The 15,028-nt window shown below is 43.3% G+C and overlaps 1 protein-coding gene across 4 annotated transcripts in view; it reads right to left on the reverse strand.

Moving 5' to 3' along the window:
* The window catches only part of kcnab2a (potassium voltage-gated channel subfamily A regulatory beta subunit 2a), a 137,161-nt gene that overhangs the window by 86,034 nt on the left and 36,099 nt on the right, over positions 1-15,028 (reverse strand). For 3 of the 4 annotated variants that reach the window (XM_048255928.1, XM_048255925.1, XM_048255926.1), the window contains exon 2: positions 4,963-5,180. In XM_048255928.1, the coding sequence (XP_048111885.1) occupies positions 4,963-5,039 (77 nt within the window). In that variant the 5' untranslated portion in view covers positions 5,040-5,180. Of the gene's footprint in view, positions 1-4,962; positions 5,181-6,768; positions 6,924-15,028 lie in introns of those variants that run through there. The other variant, XM_048255927.1, reaches the window with a different exon arrangement.

Raw genomic sequence — 15,028 nt, forward strand, 5'->3', positions numbered from 1 at the left:
GGCCGGCTTCAATAGCCTACACCTCCCAATAGTGACAAAAGAAGTCCAACATTATCCTATTCACATGCTGTGATTTGTATAGTTACAACATGTACAAATAACAATGTCAAATGATACACAGCCATTTTGTAAACATATAGATACTTGGAACTACGTTTTCATTCAATGGAAATCACTGCAAAACTATTTGATTGTTTTCAATACTTAAACATTTGCAGTGATGCAATTCAATACTGGGGTATGTCTTAAACAATCAATTTACACCATTGATATTCACCTCTTTTCTGCAACATTCTTCAATGCTTTCGTCTTGTTACGAATTTGGCTCTTAGATTACCGTCATGCATGTCCCAAAAGTTTCATTGTGCCATGCATGACAGACTTGAAATGACTGAAACATATTGAACACATTCTGCTTAGCCATGATGCTCAGCACATACGGATGCTTTTGGGACAACAGCCCTGGTCTGGCCCATTGTGCCCGATGTTTGTGGCTAATATGGTGCAGAACAGAATCTCTGACTAATAAAAACAACCCCCTACTGCACGCACGCACGCACACACACACACACACGCACACAAAACAGAATAGAGTGCTGAGCATCTGTTGTTTTCTGGAGAAGATAAGAGCTGCTCAGCTGCGTGTCCTGTGACTGGCACGGCTCAAGACATAGACCTGATCCGGGCCAGCTCTGTTCAGGAGTCGTGCGGTCCAATGATATCTATTACTGTCTGTCTGAAAGGAGACAGGAGTCTGAGAAAGAGTCAATGTATTCTCTCACAGGAGACTTGAGCCAAGTCATCAACAACACTGGCATCCCATCACCAGAAATTGTCTCCTTCAATATCACCGGCCTTGGTCAATTTTGCTTTTGTTTTTAATCAACAATGTAAAAAGAAATCCAAAAAAAGACAAACACAGATAAACTGACCACACTCGATACACAGTATGAGCAAGAGTGACCACTCAATCTCTGACAAGCACCCATGGTGAAGGGCGAGAGAGCAGGTCAGGGTAGGGCAGATGAGAGTTGAGGCTGCAGAAAGGGCCAAACCACTAGTAGCAGTGTCCATCAGCAGTAGCAGCGGCAGTAGGGGGTTGGTTTGTTTAACTTCCTAGAAGGCTGCAGTGAGTCAGAGTGGATGAAATGTCTCTGAGCCCTACAGCCATTGCTCTACAACCAGGAACAAGCTGACTCATTGGTGAATAAGTCACTGAACGCGTGCGCACCAACCCACACACACACACACACACACACACACACACACACACACACACACACACACACACACACACACACACACACACAGTCTAGGACAACTGCACTACACAACGCAACCCAGAATTGGGCATCCAAAATATTACATCATCTGTCCTATTCCCCGAGTCTATGTGCTCATTTCATCCCTGAACTGGATGTTTAGTTTAGCAGGACTTTTTAGATGAAACACACCTAGCTAATAATGCTCATCTTCTCACAGTTGACAGAACTCATCATCACTAAGGACTGCATAAAAAAATATATATATATCAAGGAACATACAGTGCCCTCCAGAATAATCGGCACCCCTGGTAAAGTTGGCACAATGAAAACAATGAGGAAAAATCCAACCTTGAAGGGAAGAAAATTTATTCTGAGAAACAAAAATACCCCAAAAGGAAATAAACATTTTTAACAAAAACTTTTGAAAATTTTTTTGGAGACTTGGTAACCCCTAGATAATAACAGTGGTTCTTATGATTTTTTTTTGCTTCTCTTACCATACTCCTTATCGTGCGTGGGGGCAAGATAAGCATGGGTCTTTGTCCAACCAAGTTTGTCACAATTCCACTTGATTAGAACCTTTCAATGAATGTTTTAACTGTAAATATGGCCATTTTCAACCAAGTACCTTATATAGCCATTCCCTGACTATAGCCATTCCCACACTTTTGAATTTGTTTTATTTAATTTAGTGTATTATCTTGTCTTTCCCATGTTTGAAATTGACTAGTGGATCTAACCTCTGTCACTTTATTTTCATACCTTAGTGAAAAAGAAATTCATGAACAACTGATTACTACTGACACTCTGAGTAACTTAAATAAAGTTGAATATAAATGGAAAAATGCTTCTGTTACATAGGGGTGCCAATAAATGTGGCCGATGTGTTTTTGTTAAAAATATTTATTTCTTTACGAGATATTCCTTTTTCCCTTTAAGGTTGGGTTTTTTCTTATTATTTTAATTGTGAGATTATGATAAATTACCAAAAGATGATTATACCTGTTTTTAGTCAACTTTAGCAGGGGTGCCAATCATTCTGGAGGGCATTGTACTTTCTGAATGTGTAATTATACCGTAGTTATATTCAGTACTTATTGAACTTTTATTAATACTGGTACTTTTCCAGTGCCGGGTATGCAGTCTTGGATCAGCAGATCCATCCATTTTCTGACAGGTTTATGTCCTCTCATCACAGAAAGTTACATGTTAGCCATATAATCTCCTGCTACAGCCTAATTACCAGAGAGATGTGATATGATGTCATTTCATCAGAACTGTTTTCTGAAGGCTGTCCAAGACCCTTCTGTTGACTTGAAGGGTGGTAGACAAAGGAAGTGATAAACAGGGATGCGGCACACCTACGGGTGAGGTGGTTTTAATTTGGCTCCATAAAGGTTTTTATCTTCAGCATTGCATGTAAAAAACTAAGGACATAAGAAGCAGATAGGCCTGTTCACCCTTTAACCTCAAGAGGTCAATAAATCAGGAGAAGGAAACCTTACTATCTGCTCCTTTTGTCAACAGGTTTTATCTTTAGCATTGCATGTACAAAACCATTGTTGTTGACATAAGGAGCAGATAGGGCTGTTCATCATTTAACCTTAAGAGGTCAACACATCAGGATAGGGAAACCTTACTATACTATGGTAGCCTCTGAGGGACAAGTGAGAATCTTTTTCTCTGGTACATAATCACACCAGAGGTGACCTGGGCCATACTCAGGCCAGATCAGGACCCGGTCACTGACTGCTATGCTATCTGGTGCTTTGTCATCTCTGGATTGGGCTGAGGAGAATTGTGTGCGTGCGTGTGTGTGTGTGTGTTGAGAGACAAAGAGATACATCTGTAGGGACCTCATGACCTACACACCTGTTTATGCAAACACACACACACAAACAAATAAGCACACAAACAATTACATAATCACACACACACACACACACACACACACACACACACACACACATCCTCGCCCTCAATCAGACAGCAGCTCTGTTCAGGCTACAGGAGCCCTCCAGGTGACTTGAGTGAGACTAACATGTGGGAACACACTGGGGCCCTGGGCTCCACACTCTCAGGACAAGATCACAGCAACACCTCCAGAAGCTCTAACAACAGTGGCTGCCTGGCACTTTGTTGAAAACGTATTCCTACTACCACTGTTATCCTGGCTAGTAAAAGTCCAAATGAATGTACTGCAATGAACTAGGCACGTCAGAGACTATTTTGTATATATTTGGTATATATATATATATATAAAACTTTATTTACAGACTCAAACTCCAGATAAAAAATAAAACATATTATAAAATATGATTACGGAGGGTAAAAGGTTAGAAGACAGTACAGTCTGTTAAAGCCAGTGCTGTGGTATCAATACTAAATATGACCATGTAAAATCACTAAGTAAGAAATAAAAGAAAGCATAACATACATAGGAACTGACCACACAGAAAAGTACAACTTATAAATCACACTTCTCGAAAGCAGCTTAAATGACCATCTAAAAACACCAATGACTACTGAAATCATGTGTCTACACACGCACGTGCACAGACACACACAGCACAGCACGCACACCCAGGTTTGTGCATGCATACGTACCCACCCACCCATATAAGATACAGTATACATATACATACCAGAGGTTAAGCGAGACTTTTTTTGACTAGACAAAATGTCTGATAATGTTCCAGAATAACGGACATACAGAAAATCTGCCGGACATGTTTTACAGTTTTTCTCAGTCGCTTTGGTGCTCTTCTCACATCACTATTAACATTTGCACAGCAGTTAGTGCATTTCTCAAAACAATTAGTGCAAACTGCAAAACCTAGTGGATAACGTGCAAAAGCACGTCACTTGCTTAAAATGTATAGTCCATTCCTCAAAAGCAAGTCTTCATGTCAATGAAACTGCCAGTGTCATCAAAATGAGAAGTCTTGACACCATCGTTTATGAACAAGATAGTCAAATGGCTTTGTCATGTTTTCATTATGACAGTTTATTCTCTCAGGGCCAGATGTACTAGCGCTTTTGCGCCCACTTCAGGCAGATTTGTTTCGCAACGTGCGTGTAAAATCATTGCGAGATATGTACAAGCAGGTCGCAATGATGTAAAAGCGCAAACTGCCTGTCGCGGGAGCTGAAAGTGGCAGATTGCGGTTTTCATGTCATGCATATGCATTCATGGGAAGATCCAGGGGAAAGTGGGAGTTTAGCGTAAAATGATGGGAGAGGAAGAGTAAAGAGCACCTAATTATGTATTCCGCGGTATGTACAAAGACTGCTCCTGAAAGCGCACGTCTATTCTGCGCCTAAATACTTCCGCCTTGTAAAAGCAGGTGTTAATCCAAATCGCAGTTCAATGCGTCAATAAGACAACCTTTCAAAGACAACAGAATCGCTATTTAGAGCACCAGTTTTGTAAGTCATGTAAGTCATGTATGGTATTATTTCATGATCGCTAAACGTTTGATGTTGTCATCAGTTAACTTCATTTAACTGCGCTTGTATGTAGGCACTGCCATTCAGTTGTAGATGTTCGTTAATTGCGTTTATGGGTGGAGAAAGGCAGAGAAAGGCGCAGTTTAATGTAAACTCTGATACATATACATACACAGACCTACATACATACACATGTGCATACCTCTATGTACACGCATAGATGAACACACACACAGGCGGGGCTCACCTGTAGATCATTCCCGGCGAGCCGGTCTGTCGGAGCGAGAGGCGTGCAGGGGAGTCAGTGGTGGACTCGGGATACATGGAGACGCAGGAGTGGGGGGGCACAGACGGCCGGCCGATGGAGGGGGGACAGGGTCACACTCTCTCTCACTCTCTCTCACTCTCACTCACTCACCCACTCGCTCCGAGCCAATGAGGAGGCTGACTCTCACCTCACAGGGCCTGAGAAAAAACAACACACACAAACACACACAGGAAACCAGATGTTAATTATGCATGCCCATCACTTGCCACATGTCCATGTTAAATGTATACATATTATATAGAGTTCTCATACTCCCTGTAATTAAAACACAAAAAACTCAAATGTTTGAACCTTTCAATAACAGCAAACACATATCGCAAAAGCACCAACTACCGGCCCTTTCGTTTGAAAATTCCAAAACAAAGATGTTTTTTAATACTTCAAAATAACATTTGATAAATGGACCTTACATTTTCCAGTAGCCATTTGTGTGTAGATATGAACAAAATCTGGTTTGGTTCTTAACGGGAGCATTTACTGCCTGAAATATCCGATTTTGTTCACCGTGATCAGAGTTTAGTGCTGGGCTGGTGGGTGCCCTATTTCCGCCCTTTCACACGGCTACAACCGTTAGACCGAGAATTCTCGTCGCAAAATCAAAATTCCACTGGAGCTCCAAGCGGATGTGTACACGCAGCCTTACAACACTGTTTACGGCTCTGCAAGTCACGGTAAAATGTCATTTTTGGTACATAGCTAATTTACCTACACTTATGTTGTGGGTGCTTGCGTTTCTTTAGGAATCCGCCGTCTTGGTTTGTATAGAAATGAATATTAAGTGACACATACGCGTAAGAGGGCGGAAATAGGGGCGGGCGGTAATAGGTGATGCATACACACATATGCACGCAAAAACATTCCAATCAATCAGTCTATCTATCTATCTATCTATCTATCTATCTATCTATCTATCTATCTATCTATCTATCTATCTATCTATCTATCTATCTATCTATCTATCTATATATCTTCACACACACTTCTGCTCCAATGCTTTGTATATTTACCCTTTAGTTAATCATGGACTCAACAACCTCTTTAGCAGTGATGAGACATACATCTATGAAAAGAAGCCATAAAAGCAAAGTGCAGTGTCCATAGCGAATAAGCATGGGAGACTGTGGGTACAGCAGGTCACCGCTAGATGGTGCTGTTCCCTCAGCATTGCCTCAGAGGACCCAGTCTAACTTGACAGAGAGAGAGAGAGAGAGAGAGAGAGAGAGAGTGAGGGAGAGAGAGAAAGGGAGTGTGTGTGTGTGTGTGTGTGTGTGTGTGTGTGTGTGTGTGTGTGTGTGCACGCATGCTTGTGCATGATGCTCTGCCACCTGGGTTTGTTTGAATGTTTTTGTGTTCTCTACGCCAGAGGTGGATGCAGAGTGAGCTGCGGTGACACACAGATGACTTCAACAGCAGCGCCCGGGATGGTGAATGACCCTTTGCCGTGTGTGTGTGTGTGTGTGTACACGCTTTCTGCTCCAGATGTAGCCATTGAACCAGCTGTGGTGCAAACGTATGACCGCCCTCACACCTGATACAGTGCTGTAGCGGAGACCCCTTGGTACTCCAGCATCGGTGGGAGCAAACATGGAACTCCGAGATGGTCCGTACATCCATCCCAGCATGCACTAGTAAAGTTTCCCCCAAGTACAGGAACACACCCTTTAAACCACTACAAAGCTGAAACACTTCCCTAGATATAAAGAAAATGATTCCCTTTGGATCTACCTGACCAGTACTCATGGGAGGTCCTGAACAGAGCCTCCTCTTTCCTCAGCTGAAACTCTTGACTGACTTCAGTATCACTGTATGGATGCCAATGATATAATCTCTGCAGATAGTCATCACACTCCCTGCAATGCAGCAGTCAAATCTGGGTGGGACTGAAACACACACACACACACACACACACCACACCTGACAACAACAGCTGGGGGGGAAGTGACAGACACTAACATACCGGTACTTGAAAGACTGACACCTCAGGCTAAATCAGGAGAAGAGTCAGTTTTACATTTAGGTCTCCATTATACATTTGCTATATTTACATACATTAAAATGTGAATGTATATTAAATGTATAATGGACTAGGGGGCTGTAGAGCAGAGCCACCGTCAGCACCCCCAGCCTCAATGCTCACAGGGTCCCAAGTTTGCGTCCAGTCCTGGGGCCATTTTTTGTCATTCCTCCTCAAATAAAGGCTAAAAAGCCTTCAATAAAAAAAAGAACTGTATACTAGATTTAGAGGATGCCATCATCCACACCTGTACCATTTGAGCTACTGGAATGTATCTGTCCAATACACAACTAGCGTCTGCTTCAGGCCTGCGCGGCGTATCAGCACAGCGACAGATGGTGCCCAGGTACAGTTTCCGCTGCTCCTGTGAGCTGCCAGCCTCGCTAGGCACCACTCCATCACCGTCTTCATTCAAAACGTCACAGTAACCCGTGTGTGAAGACATGGTGAAGAAGACATACACAGTCATGTACTACGGCCAATATAGCATTAACTAAACCTTTTAAACTATCCACCTATTTAACTGTTCAGTCAGTCCAACTATATTAAACCTCATCTACTTAGTTCAGTCATTCCAACTATATTAAACCTCATCATGTTGGTTGCCAATTAGCACATCATCTGTTTTAACAATATATTTCACACCATATGTTTTACATTTTCATGCACTAGTAATTCCCTGGAATTGCGTTTTCTAGTTAAGAGAATGAGACTGTATGCTTAACTTTTATAAAGAGAGAGAGATGGACATGGAATGGAAAGTGGTTTGTCTCTGGACACATAACATCACTGTATTACATTAGTCTACTATTCCAACTAGAGATGTTCTAGATCCCACAGATGGGGTGGGATCAGGAAATGACTGTTGGCTGGAATTGATCCTGCGAAATCAAACGCATCTCTCCCGAGAGGCTGAGAAAGAATGGATGGAATCTCGTATGTCTGATGTCACTGGCAGCAGTCCTTTTAGAGTTTTTTGGGGTCTTGTAAGTCTGGCCTCCTGTGGACAACAGGACCAGGAAAGACTCCAGCAACATGCAGAGAGAAAGAGAGGAGCACACACATCGACTGACATAAAGAGAGAGAGAGAGAGAGAGAGAGAGAGAGAGAGAGAGAGAGATGTAAGACCAAGATACTGAGAAAGCGAGAGTAAGAGAGGAATGGAGACTAATACTGAGAAACAGACAGAGATAACGAGGACGAGAGACACAGAGAGAGAGTTCGAGAACGAGAGAGAGAGAGAGAGGGAGAGAGAGAGAACTGGCACATAGAGGATGAATGTGTGAATTGTAATGTGTGGACGTGTGACGCTGTGACACATGTAATGGTGTACAGTACCAATAGCCTGCATCACTGCACTCTAGCACAGCTCAGCAGGTGTAAATGGGCTCGACCACACACAAACACACACACATAAAACATAAATTGTACACACACATAAAAATAAATAAAAAACATGTACACAAACAGACAGGCACACCCATACCCCCCCCACACACACACACACACACTTGAGTGTAAGCACACTCACCTCCAAACACACACACACACAGGACAGCAAAGGCACAGGAGTGTGGCTCTCTCTAGGCCGTCCTGTCCTTGCTGTGCATTCTCTGCAACATGCCCAGTGCCTCATGCAGTATTCATGAGCTATGCCCACTGAACAGGACATTGCAGAGAGAGAGAGAGAGAGAGAGAGAGAGAGAGAGAGAGATATAGATATGCATGTTATGTTTATTTTCAATCTATCTATTTTATTTTATGTTTTTTTGTAATGCAATGTTTACTGAGGGAAATCGATGTTATTTTGTGTCATGCTAAACCTACTTCATGTCAAATAGTTTTTGTTTGGTGAGGTTATACACATTACATTAGTCATGTCAATAAAGCCCTTTGAATTTGAGAGAGAGTTTAGACAAAAAGTGAAGAGAATACACAGCTGGAAATAGCTGGACATAGCTAGTGTGACAGGAGGAGGAGGAGGAGGAGGAGGAAGAGGAGGAGGAGGAGAGAACGCAGGAAGAAAAGAGGAAAAAGAGAGAAAGAAAGGGATATAAAGAACATGAGAGAGAGAGGGATGGGGCAATAAGAGAATGCACTGGGCGAGACAGGACGGGAGAAAAAGGTGAGATAACACAGGAGAGGAATAGAGAGAGAGGGAGAGAGGGATAGAGGAGGGAGGGGTAGAACAAGAGGAAAGAGGGGCAGAAATAAGGGAGAAAGAGGTGAGATAAAACAGGATAGGGGGATAGAGAAAGGACAAAGGGGAAGGAGAGAGGAAAGAGCAATAGAGAGGGAGGAGAGAGATCCGTGTCAGAGATAGAGAGGGGAGCATGGGAGATGGGGAGAGGACAAGTAGATGAGGATGAGGGAAAGATAAAACGCTGAGAGGAGATAGAAAGAGAGAGAGAGAGAGAGAGAGAGAGAGGAGAGAGAGAGGGAGAGAGAGGGAGAGACTGTGCCCAAAGAGAACACTTTACACAGCTACACTGTGCAGCAATGCAGCAGAGCTGCAAGAGCTAAATCTAGTCATTATAACACACAGTACCGGTAATAAGGTTGGTATGACACACAACACACACACACACACATAAACTCAAAAATCCATTCACATGCACCTATACAAACACTCAAAACAGATCCACACTTGCATACATACAGTATGCATGACACACACGCACACACAAGAAAACCCACAAAAGCCAGAAAAAAAGACTATAAAACTGGGTCTGTGTTTGATGGGCAGAAAGTGAAGGCTGCTTCTGGTCTTCCTGGAATCACAGAAGTCAACAAGCGTGAGTCGCTGAAGAGAGGAACTGAGAGAAGAATAGAGGAAGAGAAGAAAAGAGGAGTGGAGTGGAGTGTGTGAGTCAGACGGTCAGGAGTTGCGAAAAGACACACAGACAGGAACGACAAGAAAAGTGTAACTGTTACAGCAGTAGGCTAAAGCGAACACCGACGGCTGACGGAAAAAGAAAGAAGCAAGGTCAAGATGGAGAGCAGAACAAAGGAGGATGAGACACAAGGCAGAAAGACAGAGATAGAGAGAAGGGGAGCAAAAGTAAAGGAGAGAATGAGAGAGCGAGGGAGCGAGGGAGGGAGAGAGGGGGAGGGAGGAAGAAGGAGGAAAAGTAGGAAGAGAGAGTGAACTCTGTGACCTTTTTCAGCTCTTTGGCTTGTCAACACTAGGGCCAGCCCTCTGCTTCTGATTCAATGCAAATCTCACCGGGACCGGACACTGCACATACGATGATGACATCCGAGCTGTTCAGAAGGGACTCACTTAGCACAGCTAAAGGTGGGATGAGATGAGAATAACATAACAGGAATTTAGGATGAAAGCAACATCCCAAACATCCAGCAAGCCTCGGTGACAACCAACCAACTACAACCCACTAGCCTATACTGTTTCTACTGCACTACCTGTCTACACTGTTCACATTGTACTTTTCTGCTTTTTTGTACTTCTGGTTAGACACTAACTGCATTTCGTTGTCTCTGTACTTGTACAAAATGACAATAAAGTTGAATCTAATCTAATGTAATCTAATCTAATGTGATCTTAACATCCACACCATAGGCCATGAAGGCAAGGCTTGATGCTGCACTGCAACACAAGTAGAAAGTGGCAACAATCAGGGCAGCTATGAAAATTAAAGCAGGAAGGAAGTGGAAGGATGAGGATGAAGAAGGAAGTACCAGAAATAACTAGAGCAGTTCAACAGGCCACAGCACCACTCAAAAGCTGAACTGGACGTTATTAAAACATGGAAACAAATGCTACTGTAGAGACTATATATTTGAGCTCACGTGCAGCAGAGCAAAATAAGACCATAAAAATACCATACTAAGAAAACTAACTGGCATGAACTGCCTTTACCAAAATATTCCAAAATATTCTACTCTTGCCCTTCTTGAGGGCACCACAGATCTTAGCGTCTAGTCTACATGGGGTCTTGGTGGATATTTTGAGACTGGACCTCATGCAGAAGTCTTTTTGGGGAAAAGCTGAATTATTTACCGGCCAAGGAGAGAGGAGGGTCAACGTGAGAGTGCCTTTCGTTGCAGTCACGGGGATGGAAGGGGTCCTCAAACTCACACGTGCACCACGGTGGCCACCTCTCTCGCTCTCCCTTACCCTCTCCTCTCTATTTCACCGCTCGTTAAACTCAGGGGGAAAATGGCTGTGGTAATAGAGCCATCAGGCGTGTCGGCGTGGCAACGCATACTCCTCTCAGATCAAGGTGACTTTGTGCAAGAGAAAGGCGCTGATTGAGGTGAGGACACTCACTCACTCACTCACTCCTCACTCACTCACTCACTCACTCACTCACTCACTCACTCACTCACTCACTCAGACACACAGTCACAGACACACACGGTCACAGGCATACACAGACACAATGACACACACTGACACACACACAAAACCATGGATGACAGCTAAAATTAGGTCTTTCCTTTTTCCTCAAGACTTCCACTACTGAGACAGCCAGAGAGAGAATGATCGAGATGAAGAGAGCAATAAACAGAGGGAGAGAGCGAGAGAGGGAGAGAGAGAGGGGTGGGGAGAAGGAGAGAGAGAGAGAGAGAGAGAGAGAGAGAGAGAGAGGGGAACGGGAGAAAGGCATAGGGCAACAGAGAGCCAGACTGAGCAGACGCTTGACCGTCAGGGGTGAAAACACAGGCTAAAGCATACGAGAGAGATGGGGAAAGAGAGGGGTGGAGAGAGGGAGGGAGGGAGATAGAGTGGACAGAGAAAGAGAGAGGGAAGAGAGAGAGAGAGAGAGAGAGAGAGATCTTTGTTTTCTTAAACAGGGTCTATTTGTTTAACTTATCTGATGTTGATAGGCTACCTGCCAGTACAGCCAAAACATCACCACATCAAAGTGACCGCAATGCACTCTGGGTAAACTGGAAGCTTAATGGCCAATGAGGTGACTTGTCTGAGGTCAGGTTTGTGCTTGTTAATGAGCCGTGTCTGATAAATTGCAGCAATTAGTGTAGTGTAAACAGTTAAGATGTCTGGGCTTACAGCTGGTGGAGCAGGGGATGTTGAAATGTACAGCTGGTGGAGCAGGGGATCTGTTCATTTCTGGTCTGGCTGAAGAATGTGGTAAATGTTACAGCTTTAGTTTCATACTTTATTTAATTACACTCTGCAATGAGTTCTGTCATTTTTACAAAAAAGTTCATTAAGAAATGAAGGCTTTAAAAAAAATGCCTCTCAAGGCAATGCACACTGCTAAACACTTCAATGGAGCATTTTATAATTGTTATCAATTAAAGGTTGTATCAGCGATGACGGGGTAACGTCACTTCTGTTGACGTTCAAACAAAACAGAGAGCTAGCTCGCTACTCTCATCCCCTACCTCCCGTGCAATTCAAACTCTCCTGAACGCGCATCTCGTCGGTTATTGGTTGGAACACTTTATTTTGCCTTTGAGTGGTTGGCAACACTTGTAGCAATTGTTTTTGTGTGCTGATCTCAGAGCCTAGGCTGTCTAAAGAGATGTGTTTTGTTGACAGCCTGCTTATGGGGCAGGCAGCTAGCAGATTGTCAGGAAAGATTAGATGAATGTGATCATTTATGTTTGGACCATTTTGAGCCTGCAATCGCTGATACAACCTTTAAGCCTTTTGTCAAATTAAGTGACTTTTTGTACATTACCCTCACGGTCTGTCTGTCTCTAGCTGAGCAAAATGTGTGCATTCAAAAAAATCTGTTCTTGAACAAGGAGCACCAAAGTGGCAGGGACCAAATCTTGACCAAAGCCTTTAATCTTAACTCTAAATCAAAACTTAAACTGAACCCAGTTGTTTGTCAAAATTGTCAACATACATAAAACAGCCACTGTAAATGTCACTGTAAATGATTCAGGGACTTCAAGTTAAAGAATTAAAAATCAATTAAAAAGCTTAATTTAAAAAAAAAAAAAAAAAAAAAAAAAGTCATAGGTTGAGCCTGCACTAATCCACACAGTGTGTGAAGAGTTGTCAGCTGCTATGGTTTCTCCTGTCTGGCTCCTGTGGTTCTAAAGCAGGCTGGGATTAGGGAAGTTAAAGGAGATTACACAAGGTAAATGCAACGCAGCACAGCGCAGGCCTGTCTGTCACACAGCGCAGGCCTGTCTGTCACACAGCACAGGACGGGACGGGACACCAGCTACAGGGCTGACAGGCCGCTAGCACAGCCATGAAAGAGGAGGGGGAGAGACAGAAGAGAGACAGACAGACTGACGGTGTGGTTGGGTCACTAGTCAAATTTGTGATTTAAGCCTTTTCTGTATGCATTTCAATGTTCAATACCCCTCAAGTCATTTGCCAGCAATGGGCTACTAGGATACTTGTCTACTTGCCATCTTTCTTACACTTGTGCTACTCCTTTAGTAACACTATTGCATGGCCCAGGGGGAAGAGTGGGAGAAACAGAGAAAGACAGAGCATGTACCAGATAGAAGGAGAGAGAAAGAATGAGACAGATGCTGCAGCACTGCAGTGGCATAGATTTATAGCTGTAAAACACAGATTACTCAGAACACACAAACACACACAAACAAAAATATTCAAGCACAGTTGCAAACACACAGGTATTCATAGTCACACACAGCCAAAACTTTGCATGCTCACACACACACACACAAACAATTAAAATGTTGGATAAAATGCTAGATATTCAACTTTGTGCTTAGCATCTATCTGTCAGCAAGACCGCAAACCCACCTGGTCCATTTCTCCCTACTTGTTGAAGCTATTTTTGTATGGGTGTCAATGAGGCTGTGAGCGGGTGTCAAGTCTTTTACATTTAATCAGGTCATAGCCTACATATTGAACAGGAAATACCAGCACAAGCTGAAAAGGGAGGGGGAAAAAACGAATACTGCAGCAGACTGGTATGGAAAGGGTTAACAATGTGTAGGTAAGGGACGCCAACGCACAAGAGCTGGAGAGCGAGAAAGAGCAAGGGGAATGAGAGAAAGCAGAGAGTGAGAGAGAGATGGTGTATAGTGTGAGAGGTGCAGAGATAGCAAGAGAGAGGGAAGGAGGAAGAGAGAGATGGTGTGTAGTGTGAGAGGTGCAGATAGCACGAAAGAGAGAGAGAGAGAAAGAAAGAGATAGAGGGAGAGAAAAAGAAAGAGAGAGAGATGGTGTGTAGTGTGTGAGAGGTGCAGAGAGGGAGGAGGGGGAGTGAGGGGGAGAAGGCAGATAGAGTCAGAGATAGAGAGAAAGAAAAGACACACCAATAATGGCTAGGAGAGATAGTGGGTGGATAAAGGATGGAGGGAACAGAGAGAAGGACACACTGATAAAGAGAGAGAAAGAAAGGGGAGGGAATAAGAGAGCAGGTGAAAGAGAAAGTCAGAGGCAGGGGAGTGAGTGAGAAAGCAAGAGTGAGAGATAAACAGGCAGAGAGAGAACTACAAAGTGTGTGTGTGTGTGTGTGTGTGTGTGTGTGTGTGTGTGTGTGTGTGTGTGTGTGTGTGTGTGTGTGTGTGTGTACAGGTAGGACGTGGGCTAAGTGTGTAACAGTGAAGTCAAGCATGTCTGTCTGCAGTCTGTGTTCTCAGAGATGCTGAGCACTTGATTACGGCCGAGTACAAATAACGCAGCACCAAATAGCCCACTACTTTAAAGGCGCAGTCAGGGAAAAGTCTGTTTGTGTTTATGTTTTTATTTAAATTTATTAGCAGACACTTTTGTGAAAAAAAAAAAAAAAAAAAAAAACGTACATTATAGGACCAAACGAAACATGCCAGAGAGGTACTGTAGCTTACCCCAACCTTCAGAATTCTAAGAGAAATTCCACATAGGGATTAAATTTTTGTTTGGGGACAGGCTGTCCCCACTTTGTTTCCAGTTTTCAGAACCTAAACTGCCTACAGAAACAGATTTTTTTTATAGTGTCTTCACAGAATAAGTTGCTAGCAGTCGTAAGGAGATGATTGCTGAAAGTGACAAAAAAAAATGTT

The sequence above is a fragment of the Alosa alosa genome, chromosome 10, assembly GCF_017589495.1.
Source record: "Alosa alosa isolate M-15738 ecotype Scorff River chromosome 10, AALO_Geno_1.1, whole genome shotgun sequence".
Classification (NCBI taxonomy): domain Eukaryota; kingdom Metazoa; phylum Chordata; class Actinopteri; order Clupeiformes; family Clupeidae; genus Alosa; species Alosa alosa.